At 42.7% G+C, this 19,579-nt stretch overlaps 2 protein-coding genes across 2 annotated transcripts; one reads left to right on the forward strand and one right to left on the reverse strand.

Moving 5' to 3' along the window:
* Positions 1-4,761: 4,761 nt before the first annotated feature.
* Positions 4,762-16,200, reverse strand: LOC119549884. Its single transcript, XM_037858189.1, has 14 exons — positions 16,134-16,200; positions 15,778-16,073; positions 14,371-14,890; positions 14,209-14,316; positions 13,108-13,206; positions 12,993-13,053; positions 11,524-11,624; positions 10,849-10,925; positions 10,022-10,472; positions 9,740-9,919; positions 6,290-6,811; positions 5,905-6,082; positions 5,296-5,674; positions 4,762-5,235 (listed from the first exon to the last, which is right to left on the reverse strand). The coding sequence occupies exons 1-14, from the start codon at positions 16,198-16,200 to the stop codon at positions 5,020-5,022; spliced, it is 3,255 nt and encodes a 1,084-aa protein (XP_037714117.1). The 3' UTR covers positions 4,762-5,019.
* Positions 16,201-17,853: 1,653 nt separating this feature from the next.
* LOC119551490 lies at positions 17,854-19,553 on the forward strand. Its single transcript, XM_037860856.1, has 4 exons — positions 17,854-18,218; positions 18,283-18,368; positions 19,110-19,260; positions 19,316-19,553. The coding sequence occupies exons 1-4, from the start codon at positions 17,960-17,962 to the stop codon at positions 19,486-19,488; spliced, it is 669 nt and encodes a 222-aa protein (XP_037716784.1). The 5' UTR covers positions 17,854-17,959; the 3' UTR covers positions 19,489-19,553.
* The last annotated feature ends 26 nt before the right edge of the window (positions 19,554-19,579 follow it).

Below are 19,579 nucleotides of genomic sequence, written 5' to 3' on the forward strand. Positions count from 1 at the left end.
AATGTTATTAAAAATACATTTTGCCCTGGGTAAAAGCGAAAGCCAACGAATGTCTTTGTGGCTTCGTTACTTTTTAGTATTTACCTAAATGAAAAGTGAAATGCCAGCAGGGGCTGGTAATTTGAAATTTTTTAACAAAAGAATTATGCCATTTGCTGTGGCACAACAAGTTCCTCAAAAGAAACCACACACGTTTCTAGTGTAATCAAATAAGAAGTGCGTCTCGCTTGGCGCTGCTTTCATTTCTGCTTACCAAAAACGGAGCTCGGAGAAATTTTGTTTGTATATATGTACATATTTTTTGTGTCCACTCAGCTGCGGGCAGCCATGGCCCAGAGGTTTTTGGTAACTCTGGGCGGCCAGTTCATTAGCTCAAATCGAAAGACTCAAGGCACAAACTTGATGGGCAGGCGTGCGCATCGCCTGTCGCCGAAGGGCCGGCTAATTGTTTCGGCAGCTGCAATCGCAGGTTCAATGCAACCATCAACGGCAATTTCTCAATTGCAAATGCCGAATGCAAATTACAATAATTACGCCGAGCCATTTTATGCTACTCAACGCAGCCCCACATCCTATCATCCCATCATCATCATCATCTCCATCGCAGGAGATGTGCCCCGGCAAACCTGTATAAACCAGAGCGGCCCCCAGAACGTGAAATGCAAATAACGCAACAGGCATCCTACTGTCAGATCATCTGTGGCCGCAAGACAAACGTGGTCCCCCCTTCTTTCTTCTCTGTCGAGTGCGTTTTAGACCAAAGACAGGCGGACTGGCAGGCCTCCAACAATAAGGAAGAGCCGCGTGTGGCTGGGGCAGAGTCGACCTAGTGGTACCTATATATGAGAATTGATAACCGGATGAAGACATTATCAAAGGGGAAACAGGATTTGACCAGGGAACTGGCTTTACAAATATCTATAGGGCTTAATTCACATGGCAACCGGTTAGACATCGTCCAAAACGGTTTTGGGAAATAGGATTTTAATATTTGAAAGCCAGTGCTCTAGTTTCCGTGTCATAACATTTTGTTATAAAAAAATAAATTAGCTTTGACCGATTGGAGCAGTTCTGCCATATAAAAAGAGGCGGATATGGAATCCAAAATATATATAATATCAAATATTTATTTGGAAAAGAACAGAAAACAGGACAAAGGATGTTTTCTCTCTATATCTTCCAAAATATAAAGGATTTGTCCTTGAAAAGGCTAGATATGATAGCTCTGGTCATAACATTTATGTTCCAACGTATAGCTAATAAATAGGTAGGATAGAACTATGTATCTTATAAGTCAGAGCCTTTCTTCGCCTTAATGAAACTCTCCCAGCAATTCAGGATAAAAAGTCCTCTTCTTTATCAAAGGGGTAATCTTATAACTGACTTTTGCTTATCAGGACACTTTAATCCTAATAAAAAAATCCCCAATCACATGGTAGTCCATCATACCCCTGATACCCTCGCCTGGGCATTGGCATAACCACTATCAGACCAGTTCTTTAAACCGAAAAGCAAAAATCGTTTGCCCAGGTGCAGGGGAGGCTGGGGCAGCAACACGGGCCGAGGAAGCTGCAGAAGGCAAAGTTCTGCTCTGGCCTTTTCTCAGCAGAAGCAGCAGCAGCAGCTTAGTACAAGTGTTTCAATTGCTCTGCGACTGCCGACTGCTTCTGCTTCTGCTGCTGCTGCTGTTGCCAACTCTTGTGGCAGGCATTTTACAGGAATTTCAATAAATTTCAACACAGAAGGAGCGACTTTTGCTTTGGACTCGTTTTTGAGCTTTGGCCGTGTTTGCGGCGCTTGAACTTGTTGCTCTTGTTTCGCAGCCTGCGCTGGTGCAGTTAGTTGCAGTTATGCGCATCTATCGGCTGCTCTGTATCTGTATCTCGGTATCTCTGCATCTCGGCTTATGTATCTGTATCTGCATCGTAGTCCCAATCTGAATCCGAGTCTGAAAATGTAGCTGAGTTGGCGCTTAATTGACTTGTACGCGGTAGAAAGTGCACAGCTACTTTGGGCCATATACACACACATATGCACACACACACAGAGGAGCCGGCGTATCTGGCGGATGCGTATCTTAGTCTCGGATCTTTTGCATTTACTTGCGTTGGCTGCCAGTTGACGTCGTTGTGTGGTTCACTGCGGCCAACTATTTTGGGTCATTTCTTTTAATTCGCTGCCAGCATATGAGCGTTATTATAACTCTTAACTTCGTGGCTGTTTTATGAGTTTCTTCACTTTTGACTGCTTGGTTTGACACTGGCTCGTTTTTGGCCTTTTTCCGGAATTCTACCTTTTGTTTTATGGCAAAAAAATCACACAAAGCACTGTTAGCCGGCTGGGAAAATCTGCTTCCTTTCGGCGCTTTTATTTGTATTTTCTTATTCTTGCACTTGAACTTGCCTCGGGACTTTGGGTCAGGCCAATTATTTCACACACACACTTAATAATGCTTTGGGCCCCGCTAACACACACACAACACACAGGCAGTCGCGGAAGACGGAAGACGAGCAGAAGACCAAGTTAAGAGCGCGACAAGTTGCGCACGTCTGCCGAGTGGGGCTCACACAAAAGATCCACAAACCAGGTGTAGACCGCAGTCGCTGCCGCAGTCGCTGCCCGCTGCGACTGAGATTTGGCCACGCCGGCAGAGCTGAAGAACTTGGTAAGGCGAAATTGGTAAGTCGGCAAGCTCACTCTCTCGCTCGCTCCGGCTTAAAGGCAAAAGCAAAGCAAAAGCCAAAGCCAAAGCCAAAGTTAAAGCCATGCGCATGCGTGCAGTCGACGTCGACTGCGCTACGCGCATAACGGTTTCCATTAAGGCCAACACCGAGAACGGCCAAAAGCTAGGCGCTTTTTCTGTTTCTGTTCGGTTTCTTATTCAAATGAACCTCTCTCTCTTTTGGCCACCTCTCTCTTTTTTATTTGAGGCGGCTCACAGCTGATTGGCGGCTAAAGGTGTTTCAGGGGGGTGGGGAGTGTTTCTGGCTAACAGCGCTTTCACATTAAAATAGCAAGAAGCAGAAGACAGCAGAGCGGCCAACAAACACACACACACTCGCACTCAAAGCTGGCCTTTTCTTTTAATATTTTTGTGGTGCAAATGAGTTTGTTTTTGCTCCCACTTGCCATTCTTTGTCACCTGTGTGAGTGTGCGGGCCGCCGTTTGTTTGTGTTTTAATTTATGCACGTCGTCAGGTTAAGAAAGTCAATCTTTGTTGGGCTGGAGTTTACTAACCAGTTGGCTGATAAGAATTGCATGGTTACTTCTTGGATTTTGAGGAATTGGTAACACAAACCTCAGCTAAACTGTTTACAATCTTAAGTATTTCTGAGAAAACAAACACTTTATAAGAAACCTCTTTAAAAACACTTTCTTTCTAGCATTTGGTAATTGGTAACAGAAACTTTAGGGTAACTACTTTTAATCTTAAGTATTTCTAAAAAATTAGACACCTTGTAAAAAACCTCCTTAAAATCACTTTCTTTCTAGCATTTCTCCTTGAATTGGATAGTATTTGCTTTATAAACTATGGCAAGACCATTAAAAACACTGAGCCATACATCATTAAAGCTGATGATATGATGATGATTTGACTGGCAAAGAAAACCCACTTATAAATCACACAAAAATCGCGTCTTTGTTTAATGAAGCAGGCAAAACAAAACGCACAATTAACCATCCAATATCCAATATCCAATATCCAATATCCACTATCCACCACTGATGACGCGTGTCTTTGGCCGTTCCTTGAACTCGAGAGACCTTGACACTGGCGCTGCTCCACAGCGACTGAGTACTGGAAACCCAAGCGATCCCCGATTCTTTGGTCAACTTCCCGAAGAAGTGGATGCCAATGTGGATGCTAAGAGAGAAGATACACAGATACAAATGGCCAGAGAGAGCAGCTGATAAGCTCCTTCATTAACTGCCTTCCCGGGGTTTACCAGGTCTCTCCCCCTGATTATGTTATTGAATCCACAAGATGCCCAGCGATGATATTGGTTAGTGGTTAGTGGCCAGCGGAAGTTGGCCTCATTAGGAATTCAGCTCATGATCGGCACTCTTTACGGGGCACCTGTTGCATGGACCCAGTTACTTAATCTTAAGAGTTTGGACCTTCCAACTTATCTCGGCCCTAAAAGATATCTCTGTTTGTTGTTCGTGTCTTTTGTGCCTTTCTGGCTGATGTTTGCTGCCTGTGTTTCTTGTTTGCCGAGAAAGATAAACACAGATTCCAATCTATTTCGAAATATTTTGTTTGACATGGCTTAGATGCTGTCTAAAAGTAGGCAATGTATTATCTATTAATTTAAGACATACTTCTTAGCTAACCTGGAAAATGTATTATAAATATCTATTTTGTAGAGCATACTTTTGGGCAATGACATAAATTCTGTATAAGAAATCCTTTAATTTGATTATCCAAATAACCGAAATAATTATTTGGAATAAGGAATGGAACAAGATCTCAAAGAATTAAGTAACCAAGAATCCTTTTGTCTGTATTTGGTGTTCAAAAAATTAATGGAAATAATTTATACCACAGTGTAATCTTATACGCGTGGGGTTATAGGATCTTATATTGTGTTTTTCAGATTCTTGACTGGTTAAGGTAAAAATTGATCCCTATTTAAGTTATCACTAAAGTATGTGGTTTTATAAAAACAAAAGAAAATCTCCGTTAAAATTGTAATACTCTTTATTTGTATTTTAAAACATAATTAAGATTATAAATATAAACGTAAGTGAAAGTGGATCTCATATGTAGGAATCTTTCGTCGATCAGTGTATAATAAATATGGAAAGCCTAAATCGAATGCGTGTAATGCAATGAGAAACGAATGAAGGGCGATAGTATCGAAGTGAGTTAAGGGCAGGGATCCCTGGGAGATGGAATATGGGTGAAATAAATACAAGGCCCACAAAGGACCTTGGTCTTACACACTAGCAACCCCGAGTCGTAGAGGAATCACATGGCCTGGCTAACGGGATGCATCTCCGTGCTGCAGTGGCTCCTACGCATTGTCATTGGCCATGACCTTGTTGATCCAGGGCACAAAGCGCTGGATGTTGGTGTAGACGCCGGGCAGGTGCTCCCGCCCACAGCCGATGCCCCAGGACACGAGCCCAATCAGGGTCTTCCGCCCGTCCATGGTCAGCGTAAGCGGCCCGCCGCTGTCGCCCTGGCAGGAGTCCCGCCCGCCATCCTTGTAGCCGGCGCACAAGAAGACCTGGAAGATGGGAATCCATCAGTAACCTTATTTTCATTACCGAACCCCTTGATAACTCACATCATGGATGGCCTCTCGTCTTCCGGCCGCACGGAACCATCGCTGACAGCGATCATTGGAGATCACCTCCACATCCACCTCTTGCAGCACCGAGGGCACTGTGCTCTGGCCATGTCGGGTTCGCCCCCACCCAGCCACTGTGGCCATTTTGCCCGTTAATTTGGTGGTCGAGGGTGGCAGACAGACGGGTATGATGTGCTGCTTGTAGACCACATTCCTATCCAAACGGATGAGGGCCACGTCGTTCTTGAAGTCGGCGGGATTATAGTGGGGGTGCACCTCCTTCCTCTCAATGCCATACTCCTCGTGGTTCAGCCGCTCCTCTTGCCCACGCACATCCCATTCGCCCAGGCGAATCTTCATGTTGGAGTTGGTGGTGCTGGAAGGGAAATCAGTATCAATATGTTATTCATACTTTGTGAGACACCCCCAGAAATCACTAGGAATTTTCAATGTTAGGTGTCTAAAAGTAGGCAACAATATTTTTTAAGCTCAGCAATACAATGAATTTATTAAGAAATATGATAATTTGCGTACTTTTAGACACCTAAAGTACATTTAAAAGTGATTTCCTAACCCCAATGATTTATTTTCTTCTGTTACACTTACGTGGCTACACAATGGGCTGCCGTGACCACCCATCGATTGGAGATCAATGCACCACCGCAGCTGAGTTTTCTAGTGAGGAATCCACTCTTAATTAGAGCCACCTGCCAGGGATGAGAGCCAAAGCCCGTGGAATGGCCACCCACAATGCGATTGGATCGGGTGTAGACCTCGCCGCAGCCTGTGGAAAAAGAAAAATATCAATTATAATAAAGGCAACCTCTTAGATACCCCTAAAAACACCAAAGAAAGTCAAGAAAAGAGCTACAGTATCTAGGAGATCTAGGTGAAAGGTGACAGTGTGAGCGTGGTGGTGCAGCTTAAAGGAAAACCCATTGCAGAGTGGTGCCAGAGAAGAGAGAGTGTGTTGTAGAGTCTAGCTTTGTACCGGGCACTGGACGATAGCTGGCATCGTGGTAGCCTCCACTCTGGTACTCCTCCGCTGCCTCGCCAGCGTTCAAGTCCAAGACATTGCCCACCGCAAAGGCCTGGGCATTGGGCAGTGGCTCATGGGATGGTGGTGCTCCAGGCGTGTCCAATTGCTGAGGGGACTCCGCATCAAAGAAGCTGTCCAGGTGGTTGGTGATCCCATTGACGGAGCCCAGATGGCCACCGTTCTCGTGCTCCCAGCTGTTCAGGCTGGAGGAGGAGGAGGATGGGCGGCTGGATCCTCCACTGGATCCGCCTGGCTTGTAAGGATTAGAACCACTGTAGAGGGTGGGTCGCTTGGTGCCGTAGTAGCTGCTGCTGGGGTAAGCCGGTCGTGCGGCGGAGGAAGCCGTGGATGAGGTGGATGGGGCCGCTGACAGGCCGTTGCCACTGTGGTGGTGGCTTTGGTGCAGGTGGTGCTGCGGCTTGTTGGCATTCGTCGCCAGGTCGGGATAAATGTCATGCAAGTGTATTATGTCGCCTGTGTGTGAGAATCGTGATTCAGGATGATGGTCTGATGGTCTGATGGTCAAGCACTCCGCAGGTCGATGTCAGACTTTCCCCCAAAAAAGTGACCGACCAGCAATCACAATAAAATGTGAGACCCCAGACGCGACTGCGATTATGTCAGTTGTCCCCAGACTGGTCGGTCTGGCCATTAAGACAAAGACTGGGCGTTTCGCACGTAATTCAAACCAATCCGAAAGACATTTCGGTGGACGCACAGAACGGCGTCATCGTCAAGACTTGATTAACACTTTCGAGGAGCTCGGCCCGATTCATGTATGCCGTAACTTTGGCTCTGTGATTTTTCCCACATTTGAAAGCAAACAAAATAATAAAACCCTGTGTGGGTCGGAGGGGTATGGACCCCTTCGAATTTAAAACAAAGAAAGAAAACCAAAAATTTCACTTTTAAATGCGAAAACGTTCACCTTCGTTTATTTCCGCAAGTGAGTTTTTGAGTTTTGCTCATTTCGGGGTTGACTCCGCTTTTTGGCTTTATCATTGTCGCCAGACGGCTTGGGAAATTTTCACACATGAACTACCAAAGAAAGCACGCAGAACCCACTTCTTTATGGGCTTCGAGGAAATGTTCAACCGAAAAGTGGTGGAAAAAACTCTCAAAATTAAGTTAAATTGCGGTAAAAGAAAAGGTTGCAGCCCAGAGATTGATGTGCGTCGTCCGAAAAGCGGCGGTGGAAAACAACAAAATTTTCCACCAAGAATTATTCATAACATGTTGTAATGCCTGGTTATTGTTCAGGTTTGCTTTTATGTTGGTAACGTGAAGGCAGAAATCTAGAAAACTAAACAGAGCACAACAAAATAGCTGCGGAACAGCTGAAGAGGGAAAACAGCCACTCGAAGTAGCCGAATAAACAAACTTCGTGGGCCAAACTCATGCGTTTGTGGCATAATATACACTGGTCGGCATATGTATTTTGACAAAATAATAGTTAAGTATACTCATAACTTGAATTTACTTCTTGTAAACTATAGGCATCAATGGAAAGGTAATTTCAATGCCGTTTGAATGGTACAATACATTTCTTTACCCATTCAGTACTTATTGAAAAGGACAAATTTGTGTAAATCAACTTTTAAATTTTTTTTTCAAACTTTTTTCCTCGACTTGAAAACTTAAACTTTTTGATGCAAAAAGTTTCTTCAAACAAAAATAATAGTAACTGCAAAAAGAATTTTTCAAAAATCATTTTCCTTATATTTTTTATGATTTTTTGAAGGTGACAATGTCGGAAAAAATTTGTATGAAAAAGAGAAAAATATGGCTCAAATGCCTGTTTTTAAGCATTTTCAAAAATTCATAAAAAATATAAGAAAAATTATTTTTGAAAAATTCTTTTTGCAGTTACTATTGTTTTTGTTTGAAGAAACTTTTTGCATCAAAAAATTTAAGTTTTCAAGACGAAGAAAAAAGTTCTTAAAAAAAATTTAAAAGTTGATTTACACAAATTTGTCCTTTTCAATAAGTACTGAATGGGTAAAGAAATGTATTGTATCATTCAAACTGCATTGAAATTACCTTTCCATTGATGCCTATAGTTTACAAGAAGTAAATTCAAGTTATGAGTATACTTGACTTTTATTTTGTCAAAATACATATGCCGACCACTGTAAGTGGCCTGCGATTCTCCTAGGTCTTCTAGCTGCAGTTATTGCCGAATTGGTAATTGGTTAATGCGATTACGATATAACAAATGCACTTGATGCCGAACCAATTGATCCATAAAACAGCGAATCAGCTTGGTTTTTGGAATGTGAACGTATGAACATCAGTTGTATAAAAACAATCGAATAAAAATGTAGGTAAGTGGAATCAACTAACGATTGTCCAATTTTAAGCATCGCTATAAAAGCGGAATGCTGCTCTTCTACATTTGGGCTCTGCTTTTAAGTCTTTTTCCTTATTTTTTGGTCATCATAAAGGAATTCTAAGTTTTACTAAAGAACAGTGTTCAATTAAATAAAAACCTTTCTTAGATTATTTCTGAAAGATCATAGTCATGTGATAAAAAGAAAATTGAACCATTTCCGGTTTTCACTTTCCAGTATTTTCTCGAATTCCATTTACCCAAAAGTATTTTTCTTAGGTAAATATTTAATTAATTAGTTAATTATAACATTTCCCTAGTGGTACAAATTATACAACAATTGGAATTCGACAGTTCTTTAAACTAAACAGTTTTTAAATTATAATGCATTGAATTAACAATTAGGGACTTTTTTCTCGCACACATGTAACCACTATTAGTTGATTTTAAGAATAATTTTTAATATTATAGTATGGTATTGGATAACACGCAAATATGTCAGGCACCTAAAAAACTGTCCGAATATAACATTTTACTTTCTATCTTTATCCACATGTTCTAGATTTTTAAAATGCATGCATCTTTGAATTCATCTGCATGTCTAAAATGGGTTTGGCTTTTAAAGGTAAATACATTTAAGTATATTTTCATGTATTATGAAGAGCTATTCCTTTTTAGCTATTATATTACCTTGTTAAGAGCCAATGTGAGCTGAAGAATAAACTATATGATAGACCTTAAGTATCCAAATATATGGTGTTATATTTAAATATATAGGGTACCTTTTCCACTTGGAATAACTTGTTCTGCGCTATTTAGTTGTATTCCCCCGGACGAGGTCCAAAGGCTCTTGCTCGTGTGCTGGTGAGCAGGGCAATTTGTTGTCATTTTCGAAATGCAAGCTAATTTATAGCTCTATTATACGAAACCGAGTTGCATAACTCGAAGCGCAGCAATTTGCAATTGCAAGGGAATGGCGCGGGGAAAGCAGCAGGCGAAATGTCTTTCAGAATCAACTGTTTGTCTGGGTTTTTTGGTAATCGGAAAGGGATTGGGTATGGGGGGATACTCACTGGTGTTGTTAACCGGGGCGGCATGCGGACTCTCCTCGGCGTCGAGGTCTTTGTCCACGCAACACGACCAGATCATGCCGCCGGAGCAGAGATCCAGGGGCTTGCCGCCGCCCAAGACACATGAGATGGACAGGCCGCACTCGAACTTGTGGCCACGAAAGCGGCACGACTGCGGTATCACTGCAAAGACAGGGGCGTTGGGGTAAAAGAATTAGTGTGGGGGTCAGTTGGGGGCGGGGGGTTTTGGGTCTGAGTCAAGTCAAATTGTTTGGCTTTAAGTACTTCGGGAAAGCATCTCCATCACGCTGTTCTCGCCATAGTAACCAGTGCCACTTCTGCGCGACAGGGCGTCCAGGATGAGCATGTCGTGTTCCTGCTGGGCACTGGGATAGCCCAGGGCATCTGCTCCTTTGGAGGCTATCAGGGGGGATATCAGGGATATCATGAGGACCCCCAACCTTAGCCAGGTGTCCTTGGAGTGCCTGGGCAGTGGCAGCATGGCAAGTGAAAGGACTGGATTCACTGGGGGGGTTGCTCCACGCGCACTTTCACTTTCGATTGGGGTAGTTGCACTTTCGCTTTCTTGGCTTATGATTATGATTTTCAGCCGGAGCTGCTCTGGCTGTCCTGCCACTAGTTCACCAAGGATTTCACTTTCAATTCCATTGGGCGCTTCACGCATGCGCAGTTTCTTTTGCCGCTGCGAAAATAGAAAATCGTAATCTTCGCTACACTTTTATGCCCCCCTGAAATTATCTTTCTTTACGCATGCGCACACAGTCTTTTGGCCAGCGAGAGCAAACGGAAAGGCGACCGCGCGTCGGGAAAATCGGCTCAGAACTAAGCCAAGCTTTTGTGTTGGCCAGGCCAAAAGCCGAGCTCCGATCGTCGAAAGACAGCCGAAGACACGAGGAGATTTCCAGAGAGAGAGATTTCAGGCATTTCACTTGTAGAGCAACTTTATTTGAGCCATGTTGCCAGCCAACCGGCAACATGTTTCCAAGCCGAGCTCCATTTCAATTGGATTTTTGTTTCTTTTGGTCTGTTTGTTGTTGCTGTGTCTTTTTTTTTGGCCAAGGTTTCTGCTTACATAAAAGGCCAAGCCAAACCAAACCAAAAGCCAAATAATCTATAATCTTTGGGAAAATGGCCGAATCACGGCGATTGCTGTTAACACTTTCGAATGCTGCGAGTGTGCAATTGAAGTTAATTGCAGTTGATTTTCCTGTCTGTGTATATCGGTATCTGGAAACACTTTTGCTTTTGCCTTGGCTTTGGCTCATACTCATACCCATACTCGTATTACATATATCCGTGGCGGCAGCAGCTGCCATTGAACTTGTGCAGCCGCCACACACACACTATACAATCAGGTATTTGATTTATCATATTTCGCCCGGCTGGCCAGCGTTTTAATAGTCATTCACTGTTGGCCAGAAAAACGCGGGCTTTCTTTTGGGATCTGAATCTCGCAGTTTTGTGCCTTTATGTTAATGTGTAATCACCTTAAGCTTAATTGGCTTTCGTGTCTTTCTTTTTGGAAAGTCCAATTAAACAAGATGAATTGGCTGCCCAAGAACGGAATGTTCAACTTTCCCCTGGGTTCCAACTCTGATTTTCTCCCTATTTTCAAATTGGCTGCGAAAATGAGCAGCGAAGATCAAGGTTAAGCAAGGCGTGTTAACTAATATGCAAATTGGGCCAGGCGAAACGAAAGACTTAGGCAACGAACTCGATTTGACTTGACTGCGGGGGAGGGGGGCATCTTCGCTTGCAATACTCACAATCCAGATCATCGAAGAACTTGGCCTCCTTGGGTAGCTCCTTATCAATGGCCTGTTTGAGCTCCGGCGGTATCACCTCGTTGTAAACCGAATTGTAGTTGCTGTGGCCAGCGGCAGCAGCAGCAGTTGCAATTGCAGTTGCAGCCGCAGTTGCAAGCAGCAACATCACCAGTTGCTGCGGCATTTTGCAATACTTTCGTTGCTGTTTACACTTTACACTTGTTGTTTGCCGCTGCTGTCACTGATTTCTGCAATTGTGTTTCACTTAATTCACGTAGCGGCGCGAGTTTTTGATTGAATAATCGCACCTCGTTTGCATAGCAGCAGCAAAAGGGAATTTAGTTCACAATTTTCTCCACCTTCCGCTCGACCGATTTGGCAATAATTCAGAGTGTATCTTAAAGATATTTTTCACTCCTGCGGTATCGGCGCAGTTCGCAGTTCGCGAACAGTGTGCCGTCGCGTCGAAACACTTAATAAACAGTTGGCTGACAAATTCAAAATCAAAATGCCATCAACACCACCGACTGACTGGCTGGTGAGCGGTACGCAGCGAGCCGAGCACCGACTATTGAGTAATAGTAGTCACCAAAGAGAGGGCCAAAACCAAGAGAAAAGCCAGGCCAAGACGGCCGTGAGAGACCCGCATTGAAAACGAAAGTGGCCAAGACAACGAGTTTTGTCGCTCAACTGGCAACTGGCAATTGCATGTTGCTATTGTCGCCATGACTAATATCCAATTTCTTTGCCCACTCGCTCCTCTGCAACTTCAACTTCAACTTCCAAGAGGAAGTCGCGTTTTCCCCCCAACACAACACACAAATTGGTGTTTTAGCAAAACCAACAATTGCCGCACAAATTGCAGCCGGAAAATCCCCATTCATTCGATGTTCGAGCTGCGTCTCAAGCGTGACATTTACTTTCGGCCCAAAGAAGCTTTCGAGCCCATGATTACCGACCAGTGGTTATTAGCCATTCGATGACACACATTTTCGATTTCATTGCCACCGCCCACGGGGGTATATACCTATATATATTTTCCTACACGTTGCAGCAGCCGCAATTGCACTGCGCAACCAACTTCATTGGGCAACCAAAAAGCAGGCTGCCGGGGCTTAATGTGCCTAATGTACAAATTACCGCCTGGCAGTTAGGGATTGGATTGTGCCATTTGTGGCAACCCACCAAATAGGCCAAAACCAGTGACATAACCCAACAAGAGGCTCGTTTGTTTTCTCTTTCTTGGCAGCGGGTGGCTTTCAAGGTCGTGCGGTCTTCAGCCCACTTCCCCAAATGGCAAACGCAATTACACTAAGCTAATTGTATTGTTTATTAAATCTAATAAATATTGCGTCTCCGGCGGAGGATTGCACATTTCAATTGCCTAATGCTACGAGCCGTAAACTAATGAGATGGGTTGCATTGCCAAAGGTTCGGAGGGGATGCCCAGGGTCGTCGGCGGCTATAACTCGTTGCGGGTCACCACTTCCTGGATCCACCGCACAGTCTTCTGAACGTTGTGATAGATGCCTGTAAAAATTTGGATAAATATGTTTTAGATTTTGGAAGGTTTCCGAATCCCACCTGGCTGATGATCTACTCCGCAGCCAAAGCCCGCACTGGTTATGCCCACGAGCACAAAGCGCCCGCGCTCCTTGATCACCAAAGGACCTCCAGAGTCTCCTGGGAAATATTAAAAACATGCGTCTAGAATTTAAAAGAGTTCTCAAAGATAAGATAAATATAATTAATCTTAAGGTATAAAAACAATCAATGTATAATTGTTAAAGAAAATATAGGAAAATGTCTTTGTAATCAATCTTATTAATACGATTTTAAGAAGTTATGGTGCTCTACTTAATTTTAAAATTGAATGGCACATTGATGCATTTGTCATACAATCTTTGTGTTACCTGATGTGCTACCAAAAATTTGTTAAAAAATAATGTAATTATAAAATATTTTTTATTATCATTAGAGCTGCCTTTGTTTAATAGCAATTAGGTTGAATTTGATTGATAGTTTTAACTTATCATTATTTGAAACACACTGTTCAAAATTATATTACTTTTGATTATATCCCATAGACTATTTAACAATTGTTTATACTTTATTTAAACAAGTATTATTCGTTCTGTGGAAGAGGGGTGTCCATCATTAGAAAGTCCCAGTACGTTAGGCATAAAAATATGTAATACATTTTGAATAACATTTTTAAGTTAGATTAAGGGCTAACTACTTAAACTGTGTAACTGCACAGAGTTTCGGTGCAATGTTGCTTACTCACAAAAAGTGGAAATTAGTATAAATGAATAGTAATGAAAATAAAATAATACTCCCCATTGGGATCATGATCAAAATCTAAAAGATAAACGGAACAAGTACTAGATAGTAAAAGGAGTTTGAATTAAACAACAAACTATAATCATGAAGCCCAAAAGTATGCATTGGTATTTGCTATAAACTAAATATCTTTCTAACCCTTTAGTAGTAATAAAGATAGGCCCTAGTAGATTGTTCTAAAAATCTTAGTTTAGTACAAAATTCTAATTCGAAAATAAATTTTAATAAAATAAATTAAATTAATCATAATAAAATAAACAAACGTTTATCAATGTTGTTTAGTTGACTTTGAAAGTACAAGTGTTCCAACATCCTCCTTATAGAATCTAGCATATAACTTACCCAAGCACGCATCCATATGGCCATCGGAATGGCCGGCACAGAACATCTCCGCCTTGATCTCCACATTGATCTGCTTGCTCTCGTGCCAGCGGACGCAGTCCAAGGTGGCTAAAATAGATAGTATTAGATTCGGAGAAGAGGTATCCAACCATTCCCACTTACTTATAATGGGAACACTGGCCACCTGCAGCATGTTGGTGCCGGCGTGGCCCATGTGCGCCTCCGTCTTGCCCCATCCGGCTATCAAACCCTTCCGCCCGATCAACCGGATGGGATATGAAGGCAGGCAGATGGGCAGAATGTGCTCCGTGAAGGCCGTCGGCTGGGCCAACTTCAGCAGGGCCAGGTCATAGCGGTCCGGCTGGGTCATGCGGAAGTTGAAGCGGGGATGGATGATCTTCTGCAGCACGCTGTGCTTCTCCACGGGCAGCGGCTCGTGGATGTGGCCCAGATCCTGGGTGTCCAGCTCCCCCAGGTAGACGGTGATGTCCGCCAGCTGGGCCTGCTGGATGCAGTGGGCGGCGGTGGCCACCATGTTGGCCGAGATGAGCACCCCGCCGCACTGGTACTCCGCGATGCGGATGTGCGCCTGCCAGGGGTACTCGGCGAACTGGGCAGGTCTACCGCCGATGATGCGCTTCTGCAGAGTGTTCTGCGCCGTTCGGGGTAGTCCACATTCGGGCTGAAAAATATTTAGTAAAGTAAATATAAATAATAAGCCTTCAAGTTGATATCATAAAACTATTTAAGATAGGATCTGTGATATAACTTGATCGGTATTCTTAATATCCCAAGCTTTGCAGACTTGTATCCTTACCAATACCTTTTCTATTTGACCTTTTAAATAGTTTTGCAAGGACCGCATTTTTCGGCTTATAACATAACAATTATCCAAATTTAATACATTCGATTTTCAGTTTGTGTATAGTATTATGCATTGCAATGGTTTTTGTCTTTCTGACGCACAACAAAAACTAGGTCAATATCAGTTAAATATTATTATTTAATCATATAATTTTGATGCCAAAAAATTTAATTAGATATTCAAAATTAGCAGGTGGTTTTTAATTACTATTTCTGTTTCTTCTCTTTTTTTACGCCAAAAATAGGGCAAAAATATCAAATTAATATTACCTTGATATTTGCAATATCAAGCCTTTATGACATGAATAATATTAAATTTTTAAAGAAATATTTTATAAATATCTTAACTTAATGGGATGTCGAACCTGTACCTCCAGGCTCAAAAACATCACTGGAAAATTTATTTATTTACTATTCAAAGTTTGAAATAATTTAGTGCTACTTTGTTCAAGAAATTAACAAACCCTGGTTATTCCTCCAGAAGGGCTGGGCCTGTTGATTCGAAGGCTTTTTCTATGATATCAATACTTCAAAGTACACATCTTTATCTAATAAAGTCGGAATTTGAAATGCAATACCCCTGGAAACTATGTAGCTATCCCTATTCTAGCTCTAATTGGCAAAATCCTGCCCGTCTGTCAAGTGAAATTGCTCAATTATCCCGCTCTGCGGTTGCAACGGCTCAATTACGGCTGCCGAACCCACCTTGAGATTGAGGAGCTCGTTGTCGTCACGTCGGCGCAGCATGATCCGCTTGGGCAGGCTGTTGAGATTCAGCTTCAACTGGCCGTAGTCCAGCAGATTGGCCAGTGGGGAGGGGGAGTGGTGCAGGTGCTGGCTCTGCGGATCGGAGACGCAGCAGCTGAAGAGCCACTTGTTGCTGCCACATCCCTTGGCGTGCTTGCCGCCTTGCAGCCAACAGGAGAAGCTCAGCTTGCAGGGCCAAACGCCGCTCTGGTGGACGCATTCCGCGGGCACGCCCAGCAGGGTGTTCAGAATATCTGGCGGGGATTGGGGATTACATATGGTTAAGATACATCCAATCAATACCCTATACTCACTAGCTTGGCTGGCGCCAAAGTGACAGAGGAGCAGGAGTATCACGCACAGCCACAGCAGCAGCTGCATCTTGAATCTTCTGAATACGGGGTCACAATTCGCACTTCAATTCACTCCATCGGAATGGGCTATAACGCTTTTGTTGCCAATGAAAGCATGACAATTTCTTATTCACTTTTCGAGCTGGCTTCTGCCGTTTTCTTCTTACATTTCCTATTATTGCTGCTCCACTTTTACTGCCACCAGAAGATGCTGCTCTTTATGGGCCTGGCCTGTCTGGGTGACTCACAAGAGCTCCGGAGATCTCCACGAGATCTGTGTCCTTGATAGGCGAACAAGTTTCGGGTCGCTTGCAAATGCTGTGTAGTCGGGCTGGCTAATGGATTTTTATATAACCATCATAATGGGAACTGTGCCAATTCTCCGGGATGGCACAGTTTTCCATTAGTTTTCCTTTTCCCAGCAGCCACGCACCCGAGTTTCACACATTTTTTCCGCAATGATACCGAGAACTGTTCTTCGAAATGAGAGATGGTGTTATATGCCACAACCGCACGCGCCGCTAGCCAAACGCAAACTAACTTCACGCCATTAGAAAAGACGCAGCAACAGGTTGATCTTGGTTCTTGTTTGTGTTGCTGCTGTCGCCAGTTGATGTTGCTGCTGGGTTGAGTGGATGTTGCTGCTGTTGCTGTTGCTGCTACAGTTGCTGCCTCTGATCTTCTTCATCTCTACTAATTATTACGAAATGCTGATGACGCCGCCAGCGGCGCAGGAAATGTTCTCCCAGTCTGTTATAATTATTTTATGCGACATAATTGCAACAACCGCTGCCATCTCTCCATGGAATGGGAACAATTCGTAGTGTTTTTGGGTTAGGCCATCTAGACAAAGGAGAACCACTAGCCGAAATGGGGGCCACACACTTATTTATGTAACTTTCTAATTTGTCGCCAGCTGGGCGAGGTTGCGGGGAGATTAGCATATTAAATAGGGTTCTTAAGTGGCACACTCCTAAGTATCTCTGACTAGGAAAGTGAAAACTCATCTTTAAGACCTAAGAAACAAGCAGCTTTGTCATTCCATTATAGTTTCAGTCAGATTCAATGATATATCATATCATAATATATACATATGATAGGTAGGTCTGTAAATTATTACCTATTGTTCTTACTTTGGATTTGTTTTTAAACATATCTGTGTAAGATAAGAACATTGCATTTATAAGAACCACTTAAATAATTCTGTCCAACATCATAACAGTTCCAGGGTTGACTACAGATTGGTTTTAAAATTTGAAAATACTGATAGCAACGATCTAAGCCCCATTTCAGGTTTTTTTAGTTCAGTTTTAATTTTTCTAGTTTTTAGGATTATGATATGGAGGATAGATCCCCCGGTTTAAACAGTGTATGTAATGTATATATTTTTATTGAACATTTTTGATTTCTACTGAACAAATTTTATTGTACATCCACCCACAACAAAATTCTGGATCCGCTGGTATGAACGTACGTATTTACAAAGATTTTGAAGAAAATAAATCTATCGTGAAGAATACTATACTTAATGCTAAATATATTTTTAACATTTTTGAGTCTACATTTTTAAATTCACTGTTTTTAAATACTTGCTTTCAATAAAACAACTAGCAGGCCCTGATCCTAAGTTTTCCTGTCCGCTGACAGTTAGAGCCCTGACTTTCAGTACATCGTTGTTTGTTCTGTTGCAAACACATCAACAGCAACACAGGCAAATCCCCAAAACGGACTTCCGAAACTGAATCCGGCAAAAAGCACGTTAGGTTGGCTTCCAACGAACGGTAACAATGGCCCCCAACGATCCATCGCATCCTGGTGGCAAGGCCTCCGCCGTGGCCCTGGCCGCCAGCCACACCATCTCGTATGTGCAGTGCCAGAACCTCAAGTACAATGTCATCATCGTCGGCTGGCTGGGCGTGATCATCTCCAGCGTCATCCTGGGCAGCTCCGTCCTGACCATCCACTTGCGGACGGACATCGAGCTGCTGCTCAACCAGTGGCCCTTGAACTTGATCCCGGTTACAGATCAGCAGCTACTGATCAATTGTGAGTACTCCTAGATCTTGGGAATTAGCCTTGGGATTAGCTAATTTTGATCACTTGGCCCCAGTGTTGACCATCTTTAGCTCCATTGCATACGGAATGTCGTTGATCAACATGGGAGTCAGTCTGCTGCTGCTAATAGGTATCGCCCGGGTAAGTTCAATGGAAAGATGGTATCATGGTCATCTAAAAGAAAGTAAGATGCATCCCTAGTTCCAGTTCTTATGACCGATATTGTGTATAGAGACTTTCATTTTAAGGGTTATTAAAAGCAGATGTATAGCAAAGATCTCTACAATCGAACCACAAATATTTTTTAAGTCGATTGCATATTATTTATCATATTAGAAAAAGGCATTCATAAGAGATATGCAACAATGTCAAAATAAAAATCTTATGCCAGATATTGCTTATGGAAACTCATTGATACAAGAACTCAAAAAGCAATCAAATATTTCTGAAAATCGTAAGTCTTTATCTACGTTTTAGGTCTTGGAATATTTTGATTTAAACAATTGAATATTTATTATAATAGAAAAAGGCATTCATTACAACATTAACATAAATTCACAAAGTGCATGCAATAACGCCCAGCGTTACAAAATAAACTAAACATGGTCGTTTTTGCATGCACCCAAATTCACATACAAGCCTGTTCCGCCTTTTATTTTATTAAAATTCAATTTGCAACAATTGATAATATTTTTTAAGAGAAAAGTATGTAATTAAGTTATTTCTATAATGGTTGATGTGATGAAAAGAAAATGGATTCAAAATCAATTCGCATTCAAAAAGGTAATAATCGGAACAAGCCCGATAAGTAACCCCTATTTTACAGGACTCAAGTTGCTTGATGTATCCCTGGTTGATCTAAAAGTAATCTCTCTTTTGCAGGACTCAAGTTGCTTGATGTACCCCTGGTTGATCTATCATGGCGTTATTTTTGGCTTTGGTCTTTATTTGGGGGTTTTCTATGCGACCGCAGGCCTGTTTATTGACCTGTCGAGCTTTCTAATGTGTCTTCTGGTGTTCACCCTTGTGCTGGGTAGGTATCTAGTATATCTAAATAAACATATCATCTTATGAACCCATTCCCCCAGTTATTTTTTACAAGATCTACCACGAGGTCTTCACCCTATTCCGCGTGATGGAGCAGCAGTCGAAGGAGGGGGCCTTGGGCGGGCTTTACTACCAGGATGCCGAGCACGCATGGACCGCGGCTGGGCTTCCCTATCAGCAGGTCTATCTGCCGCGTCTGCCAATCCAAAAGTAATCTCCAGAATACCCACATCCAGACAGCAACTACAACAGCAACGAATATCAAAAACAAAAAAAAAATGACATTTGGACTTCGTTTGTACGAT

This window comes from Drosophila subpulchrella, chromosome 2R, assembly GCF_014743375.2.
Source record: "Drosophila subpulchrella strain 33 F10 #4 breed RU33 chromosome 2R, RU_Dsub_v1.1 Primary Assembly, whole genome shotgun sequence".
NCBI lineage: Eukaryota > Metazoa > Arthropoda > Insecta > Diptera > Drosophilidae > Drosophila > Drosophila subpulchrella.